Source organism: Malania oleifera, chromosome 3 (assembly GCF_029873635.1).
Source record: "Malania oleifera isolate guangnan ecotype guangnan chromosome 3, ASM2987363v1, whole genome shotgun sequence".
Classification (NCBI taxonomy): Eukaryota; Viridiplantae; Streptophyta; class Magnoliopsida; order Santalales; family Ximeniaceae; genus Malania; species Malania oleifera.
In genome coordinates this window covers 2,796,879-2,806,531 of record NC_080419.1, presented here as the reverse complement: position 1 = coordinate 2,806,531, position 9,653 = coordinate 2,796,879, and the positions used below count along the sequence as shown (strand labels likewise).

Below are 9,653 nucleotides of genomic sequence, written 5' to 3'. Positions count from 1 at the left end.
TTTTACTTAACTAGTTAGTTGAAAGAATTACCACGGTTTCACTACATAATCAAATTCATAACCTATCAAATATAAAAACATTAATAAATATTGATGGAAACAAATGAGAGTCGTGCAGTAAATTATAACATAATTCATTATTAGCACCTCCGAATGCAACTTATTTCGCAACGGAGACAAGTATGCGAAACGTATTTACAAAAACTAGTGAATTTTATATGATTGATAAATACTCATCCTCCCCTAGAAAAGGCTTTCTTCGATAGTCTACCTTTGACAATTGACACTAAGAAATATAAACTAGTCGAGTAAACATACTCCTTTTTAAACTAAGGTATTATCACAATTAATGAATAAAACTTATACTACTGACTATATGATGGTAATCTATTTCATATACATGAGACGAGTAGTCACAAACACGTATAATGCTTGAACGTGATTGTTGGTGAGTTGGCTTAACATTGGGCAATTTTTTTTTGTCCCGTCTTTCTTTCTTATGGAAGAATTGAATCATTGAACCGCTATGCATGCGTCATGTCAATAATTATTTTATGTGCATGCCCCATCAATAAGAGAACCAATAGACATTTGCAATGATTTTTAAAAATGATTTGTGTCATTTATGGTTCAACGATTTATGATAATTCTCTAAAGTAATGATTTATAGCACGAATTTTAAGACTTAAATTTGGATTTATGTCAATATAGACGAAACCCAATACAAATTTTGTACCATATTTTTTATAGTACGAATTTTAATACTTAAATTTGAATTTATGTCAATTTAGACGAAACCCAATACAAATTTTGTACCATATTTTTTATAACATGAATTTGAAGACTTGAAATTTGAATTTATGTCAATTTAGACTAAACCCAATACAAATTTTGTACCGTATTTTATTTAAGCGCATGAAAATCTAAATTTAAGATCCAATTTCCATATGTAATAAGATAGTATGCACATATTTTTTAAAATTCTCAAACCAAAAGATCACTAGAAAAGTTGAGAAAGTAATGAACTGCATTCAAATGTATATCAATTGCAGGAGAGATTTTCATGATCATATAGCTGCATCATTTATGATTTTCAACTTAAACTAGTTCATAACTTGCTTGCTCCAATCACATATGTTGATTAATATTAAGGGAGAGGATCACCGGAGAGGAAAGAGTGGATGAGGGAGAGAGAGTGGCTGGGCTTGTTCAGAGGTACCAAGTGCCCTGCCCCTCTCACTGTCACAAATGTCAACCCTTCATACTCCACCATCCTCCCTCCTACCTGCAATTTCAATTTAATCATCATGTCATCATCATCACCATTAATTTATTTTTAATAAAACAACAAATAAAGACAAATTTTTTTTTTAAAAAAAAGTTCTTTTGCAAGTTCATAGTTATATAATTTTTTTTAATAATGCATGATTTTTACATGATAAATTTAAAATAGCTATACAAATACATATTTTTCTTATTTATTACATATATTCTTGTCTAGAAAAAACTATTAAAAATTTTAAACTATGCATATCGAGAGATAAATGTGTCTGTATATAATTTCATAAGTCAACCCTTGCACATAGTGATAGATAGAAAGATTGGATTGGGGGGATAATGGTAGGACCCAAAACCAAATAAAAAATTGAAAGAAAAATTTGAATTTCGATGACTCAGGAGAGGATAAAAAGTTAGATATTGACTGATATCATCAATCCTCTCAATATCTCAATCAGTGGGTTCTATCATATTATATGTGAGTCTTACCATGTGAGATATATACTATTGAAGTGTTTTCATTAGATGGTAGGACAAAATGGGAGGACGATGTTGGTCCTCGTGGAGTTTTTTTTTTTTTTTTTGACAATATAGATAGAAAGCATTTAAAAGTTAAACTCTAATATAGAGAGAGAGAGAGAGAGAGAGAGAGAGAGAGAGAGAGAGAGAGAGAGAGAGAGAGAGAGAGAATCCTAGGATCGTTTAGACTGATACCATGATAAGATTTGAAAAATCACCACACTTGTAAAGTGGTGAGTATGATTTATTTATAATGAATTGAGGATTAAGTGTACTAATTACATGTTAATTACATACTAATTTAAGAACAAATAAATGGAAAATATATACAGAATTAATGTCCTGCAGATCGTCAGCATGATCTTATAATTGAGTATATGTCCCAAGCTCAATTTAAAAATAAATTTTCATTTGCATTAATATAGTAAGTGGGTTATCAATAATCAATTTTTATTTGTTTTGAAATAATAATATTATTAAAAATGTATGATACGAATGTAAAATAAAATCGTATATGTTTTATATATATTGTATGAATTTGAAAATAAAAAATTTAATGCAATTTTTACTTTTTTGGGTCAAAATAATACATTCAAATTCAAAATTCAAAATTTATATTCTCAAACATAAAAAAAAAAAAAAAAAAAAAAACTCTTAAACTACTTTTCATAAATTTTTGTGAAAAATATGCTTTACGGAAAAATATACTTTTCAATTTTTTTTTTTAAAAAAGTACCCTAAAATTGAAGAATAGATAATGGACAGCATGAGAGTAGAGTGAAGTAGCCATGACAGACCTGAGCTTGGTGGTGCCAAGAGCGCCAAGGAGACTTGAGAGGGAGGCCTAGAGCTTCTATGCAGTATCTTGACCCTATGACTGGCACCCTACCATCTGTGTCCCCACTGTCACAACCATCCAAACACACCTTGCTATAATATATTATAATAAAAAAATTAATATAACACAAAATAGAAATACACGAACATCATATTACAACACGCACGCGTGCGCATGCACACAAATAAATGGGGCCTTCAGTCGAATGGTTCGTTGTTCCATATCATCGAGGACAATTGTCACAGTCCCACATCGAATATGTATTAAGAAAATTTTGAGCTTATAAAGATAACTTGGGCTTCAATTGCATGAAATATTTTTTATAGGACAAATTCGTGAGGTTAGTGGACCCAAGGATGAGCATAATTGGGCTAAAACTAAATTTATCGAGTAAATCCCTATCATTGAGGGCAATTGTCATAGTCCCACATCATATATATATATATATATATGGAAAATTCTAAGCTTATAAGGATAGTTTGAGGTTCAATTATGTGTAGTGTCTTTTTATAGGACAAATTTGTGATGTTAGTGGACTCAGGGGTGAGCATAATTCGGTCAAAACCAAATTAACCGAGTAAATTCAGCTGGTTTGGTTCAGCTAAAGATTCATTCGGTTCGATTTGATTTTCATTTTCGTTAAATTTCGATTTCCAATTTTTAGCTCGATTTTTGAGTTTAATATATTCAATTAACTGAATAGTATAAATTAATAATTGTATATTAAAATTTTATATATTATATATATTAAAACATTAAATCGGTTAAAATATGTTAACCGATCAACTAAAATTCAGTTCGATAGGCTTTGAGTTGAAAGGACTCGTTGGTGACTGGAGTTCCTATGTAATAAAAAAAAAAAAAATTTGTTTAAGTTATAGGTAGGAGTATGAAATTTTATTATTTAAAATTAAATTTGTGTGGAGTTCTACAAAAATAATATAATTTTATCTTACACTAACTTGTCAAATTTAGAAATGAAATAGTATGACAATGAAATCATTCAAAGCTAGAAGGGACAGTGTACGTGGATGCGTAGATAAAGCTAGGCCTGTGAACAAGGCAAGAGACATGTGAGCAGTCAAGCCAAGCTCGCCAGCTTTGTCCTCACCAATTTTTAACTTTATGCAAATTGACAAACATGCATGCACCTGTCTAGCTAGCTTTGAAGTTTGAATATGACTCGAAATCCGAACTCTTAAATGTAGCATAACCCGAGACCTTAAATTTAAATTTGTATTGAATTTGAATAACATGTAATTTAAAATTAGACAAAAAATTTTTGCTGTGTATGTGTGTATTGATTTACCTGTAAATCCAAATTCTGAGGCCGCCTTTGATGAGCTTCGTGTAGATGGGTAGGACGGAAAAATTAGTAAAATTATACGCCCTTAAGATGGAGTTGCTGTCAATATTATATATATATATATATATATATATATATATATTAGAATATATATATTCGACATCGATCTCAAAAATTAATACTATGTTTCGTTTACGGAATATCTATTTACACAAACACAAAGGTTGCTTACTTGCACACAGTCCATTTGACATTCCCATTGTTTTTAACATGGAGAGAAGACTGAACATCTACCCTGTTGAAATACTCTTCTGCGTATTTGGAGTAGCATGGGTCATAGCCTCCTGCAAGTCTCTTCCTCCTCCACCCATAACTTTTTACCTTTTAAAAATATTAATTAACACAGTTAATTAATTAATTAATTAATTATTGCTAATTAAGTAATTAACCAACAAAAACATCTAATTAAGCAATACAACTTATATTTCCTAATTAGTTTCTAGAAATTAATTACCTTATCCATGGAAAACCTGAAGTTGGCATGGCCGACCGAAGATGCGCTATTAAGGAAACATTTAGGGGCATAAATATTGTAGATGTCGATCTCGTCGTATTTCTCAAATACGACGTTCATGGCGTCGTTACATTCACGAGACCAAACGAAGGTCTTGAAATCACAAACTTGTTTGGTCTTGTTATAATCTTCGTCCGATATCACAGAGTGGCTCCAAGCATACTCTAGCAAGCCTTTGTAATCGTAGTAATTGTCGGTTTCGGGATTTCCCACCTACAAAATAGATTAATGAAGAAGTTTAATCAATTAAAATCAAAATTAAAGCATGTAAACATGATCTTGTATGTGCATGAGCAAACATAACCTTTCCTTTTTGGAAACTATAGCTTTAAAAATATGTTCATTGGATTTTCAACTATGTACGTACTATGAAGCCTTTGAGATTGATTGAAGGGTATTTGGCCCCTTGCTTGTTTCTTTCATATATAAGCTCAGCCAGTTGAGGCACGTAGTGTCCTGCAAGTTCAATATACACAACAAATAAATAAATAAAAATTATGTTGTCTCTCTCATTCAGAAAAGATAAAAAATTAAATTTTCGAATAAATTTTGCCGGACTACATGTAGGTCCTATCAGGTGAGACCCACATGGAATCCATTGCTATTTCATTGGCCGAAAAGACTTAGCATGAACATGATCCATCCTTTAGATTTTCTCATAGGTCTTCTCAATTATGAAAATATACAAAATAGTAAGTCCTATTAGAGAGTAAATGTGGATCCACATTAAATGAGAGAATGTAATGGAAGGACATGTTCAAAACCTAATTCTTTTTGTGATAGAAGACTTAGGTCCGATTTTCCAATCAGCATGACAGACCAGATCTACCTAATATTTTCTCGACAAGAGGAGAGAGAGAGAGAGAGAGAGAGAGAGGAGTACCCACCTGCGTAACTCTCCCCTGCTATGAAGAAATCACGGTCTTTGAACTGTGGAAATCTTTGCAGCCAATTCACCAAGAAGTTGTATGCATCCTCAGCTAAATAAGTAAACATAATTTTATATATATATAAAAGTAAATAATTAATGAGAACTTAATTAAGTTACGTAATGTCTGAGAATAGTGAAAAATGTACATGTAAGTATATATGATTACCTACAAATTCATCATCCAACATGGAGAGATCAGAGGAGATGTTGGTGTAAGAGAATCCAACTCCAGCAGGGGATTCCACAAACAGCACATTGGCTTCTACATTTAATTCGAAATGGGTATGTAATTTAGTTTGATGGGTCTCAAATTTCGCACTTCATTTTCAAAAATTTGCAGAAGCTGAAGATAAATTGAAATTGCTAGATAGTTAAGAAAAGAAAAAAAAAAAATTAAGAACCTGTAGCCCAAGTGAAGTTATTGAAGTGAAGATCTGCTCCATTGTTGCTGACTAACAGAGGACCCAACTCCACAGCAGCTCCATACCCAACTGATGAACACCCAGGTCCTTCAAATCGAAAAATTTAACTCAAATTAATGAAAAAAACCATGAGCATAGCACTATCAATCGATAGAATTGCTAAGCAATCGGAATAGATTGATATGGTTAAATGCGATAGTGACCTCCATTGAGCCAGAGGAGGAGGGGTTTGTGGGAAGGTTGGGACAGAGCTTCGAAGAACCAGTAGAACAGAGACCTCCCATGGAGTGCGTGGACGGTGATATGGCCTGAGAAGTGGGAGACGGAGGGAGTCTGGGGTTGGCCCGGAAGATTAGTTACTCTGTCGGATTCCAAGAAAACTCCGTCTAATGGTGACGATGACGGTGATGATGACGCTTTAATGCGTGTAGGGTTAATAAAGGAAGCAAGGAGGAAGAACAGAGAAAAACAGAGTTTCTTAAATGGAGGTGAACAAGAACAGGCCATCTTTGCTCCGAGCTAATTGCTTCTACTCTTCTTGTAAGAATAAGAAAAAAAGGAAAGCAGCTGTGCATAAAAGGCTCCGTACTGTATTAATTTTCTGTATGTGTGACTGTACACGATCCTGTTTATTTATAAAAGAAAAAGTGAAAAACAATTGTAACAACGAAAAAAAATTATTCTTTTCGACAAGCGAAAACAAGTAGTGCAATTATATAATAATACAAAGATACTTCAGTTGTGAATGGGGTCATTTTATAAATTTCCTGAACTATAATCACATGAGGTGTACCCAGCTGATGTAGGATGATGCTGAGTTGCAGTATGGACATGCATAAGACTGCTTTGATACCCCCCCCCCCCGCGCGGGGGCGGGCGCAAGATAGAAAGTAGATGTTAGCTACTCCTAGCTTGGATAGATGTAAGTAGAGTAAATGAGAGGGTAAAGACTTGGTAAACATATCTGCAACCTGCAACTGAGTAGAAACATGAGCAGTTCGGAGAGTGTCAGCTTGTATATTGTCCCGAATAAAATGACAATCCACTTAAATGTGTTTTGTCCTTTCGTGAAACACTGGGTTAGCAACAATGTGTAGAGCAGCTTGATCGTTACAAAATAACTCAGTTGGTTGAGGGTGAGAGATGGAAATATCAGTCAATAAATGTCGTAGCTAGGTGAGTTCAGTAGAGACGGAAGTCATGGCCCAGTATTCAGCCTCAGCAGAGGATCGAGATACCACAGTTTGCTTCTTTAATAGCCAAGAAATGAGAGATTGCCCCAGAAAAACACAAAAAGCAATTACAGGCCTGCGAGAGTCTGGGCAAGAAGCCCAGTCCGAATCAGAATATCTAATGAGCTGAATAGAAGAGGTAGCAGATAAGAGAATGCCTTGGCCAGGTGCATGCTTGAGGTAGCGAAGCATTTTGTGTGCTGCAGCAAGGTGAGTAGTTGAAGAACGATCCATGTATTGACTCAGGACTTGAATGGGATAGCTAATGTCAGGTCTAGTGAGAGTAAGGTAAAACAAATGGCCAATGAGTTGGCGATAAGGAGTGTGATTAGACAAAGGGGTGCCAGAGGATTTTGATAATTTTTGGTTCTAATCCATGGGGAGTTTAAGGGGTTTGGAAGCAAGATGATCAGTGTCAGCTAAAATATCTAGTGTGTATTTTCGTTGGTAGAGAAAAATTCCTTCAGGAGATTGAGCCACTTCAATGCCTAAGAAATACTGTAGGGGACCAAGATCTTTGATACAGAAATAGTTGTTTAAAAAATTGCGGAGAAGGGAAATGGAGTAAAGGAGCTGCTAGCAACAATTATGTCATCAACATAGACAAGGAGAGCTGTGAAACCAGTAGCGGTTAGACAAGTAAAAAGGCTGTAATCAGCCTTGGATTGATGGAAACCAAAACTGATTAAAGATTGAGAAAATATATCATACCATTATCGTGAGGCCTGTTTAAGGCCATAAAGGCTTTTGAGTAGTCTGCAAACCTAGCTTGGGTGACCTTTAGTGTATCCTAGGGGCTTCGTCATATATATTTCTTCATGTAAATCCCCATGAATGAAAGCATTGTTAACGTCAAACTACTTCAAATGCCATCGTTTAATGGCAACCAAGGCAAGCAGGGTGCAAACTGTAACAATTTTGGCAATGAGAGAAAAAGTTTCATGATAATCCACTCCCTCTTGCTGAGTAAAATCATGAGCAACTAAGCCTGCTTTCTTCCTTTCAAGAGTACCATCAGAATTGTATTTGCTTTTATACACATATTTGCAAGCAATTGGAGATTTCCTAGGAGGTAAATCTGTAAGGACCCAGGTGTTGTTGGGTTCTAAGGCAGCAATTTCAGTTTCCCTTGCTTTGCACCAATCAGGGTCCTTGGCAACTTGATTGAAAGATTGTGGGCCTTGTTGTGAAGAAATGGTAGAAGAAAATAAAGTAAAAGAAGGTGATAAAAGTGCATAAGAAATTAAAGAAGACAGATGAAAAGAAATACTTGGGTGAGGGGCTACCATGTCCACTGGTTGGTTGGATGAGATAGAACTGACCTGTTGGCAATGAAAGTCCTGTAAATAATGAGAAGTTGTTTTGGCACGAGTGGATCTACAAAGGTGGGGATGTGATGGAATAGTAGGGTTGATTAAGGGAGGAGAATCTGTGGAAGGTGAAGTTATATGTGGTGATAATGCTGCAGGTAAACTATGAAGGGGAGAAATGGGAGGAGGTGAGATAAGTGAGGAAGGTGGGGAGGAAATTTCTGATGTGGAGTTAGGAGGAATAAAGGAAGGAGACGAGGAAGGATGTAATGATATAGATTGTATGGGATAAGGAGAGGGTAAAGGTAAAGATAAAGGAGGGGATGTAGGGGTAGTTAGTTGATGGAAGGGAAAGATGTGTTCATGGAATGTAACATCCCTAGATATGAAAACAAACTTGGTATTGAGATCAAGCAATTTTTAGCCTTTTATACCAAAGGCATAACCGAGGAAAACACAATGTCGACCTCTTGGATCAAATTTGGGGCAATTTTGGGAGAGGGTGGAAGCAAAACAAAGGCACCCAAATACTTTCATGTGAGATTATGTGGGAAGCTTGTTAAACAAGAGCTCAAATGATGTTTTATTTGAAAGTAATGGACTAAGAATGTGATTAATAATGTAAGCAGCTGTAAGGATGCAATCTGTCCAATACAAGAGAGGGAGGTTGGATTGAATTCTTAAGGCTCGGGCAATGTTTAATAAGTGCTGGTGTTTACATTCAACCTTTCCATTTTGTTGTGGAGTTTCCAGACAAATTCGTTGATGAATAATGCCTCAGTTGTTGAAGAATTCAATCATTTGAAATTCAAGACCATTATCACTGTGAAGGATTTGAACTTTGGTGTGAAATTGAGTGTCAACCAGATTGCAAAAAGCCTCAATACATTTCCTGGCATCAGATTTGAGTTTAAGCAAATATATCCAAGTACACCGAGAATAGTCATCAACGATGGTTAAAAAATATTTGGTGCCATTATATGCTGTAAAGGAATGAGGTCCCCATATATCACAATGTATGAGTTCAAAAAGAGCTGTACTCTGGTGAGTACTATCAGGAAATGAGAGACGATGATGCTTGGCAAGTGGACAAACAAGATATGGATTCTTATTAGAAATAGTGAAAATATGATTGCTAATGCAAGGATCTTTGATTACATGAAGCTTTGAAGGGGGAGTATGACCCACTCGACAATGCCAGAGATTAAAAATCAGATTCACATCTTTGGAAATTGCTGAAACA

General features: G+C 34.8%; 2 protein-coding genes across 2 annotated transcripts; both read right to left on the bottom strand.

Moving 5' to 3' along the window:
* Positions 1-1,009: 1,009 nt before the first annotated feature.
* Positions 1,010-6,475, bottom strand: LOC131151718 (serine carboxypeptidase-like 33). The gene is made up of 10 exons (XM_058103098.1): positions 6,072-6,475; positions 5,848-5,955; positions 5,613-5,708; positions 5,403-5,495; positions 4,883-4,971; positions 4,456-4,728; positions 4,174-4,322; positions 3,945-4,040; positions 2,595-2,700; positions 1,010-1,285 (listed from the first exon to the last, which is right to left on the bottom strand). Exons 1-10 carry the CDS (start codon positions 6,373-6,375, stop codon positions 1,148-1,150), a joined length of 1,452 nt encoding a protein of 483 aa, XP_057959081.1. The 5' UTR covers positions 6,376-6,475; the 3' UTR covers positions 1,010-1,147.
* Positions 6,476-7,957: 1,482 nt separating this feature from the next.
* On the bottom strand, positions 7,958-8,389 carry LOC131150340 (uncharacterized mitochondrial protein AtMg00820-like). The gene has a single exon (XM_058100987.1). The coding sequence runs from the start codon at positions 8,387-8,389 to the stop codon at positions 7,958-7,960; it is 432 nt and encodes a 143-aa protein (XP_057956970.1).
* Between the last annotated feature and the right edge of the window lie 1,264 nt (positions 8,390-9,653).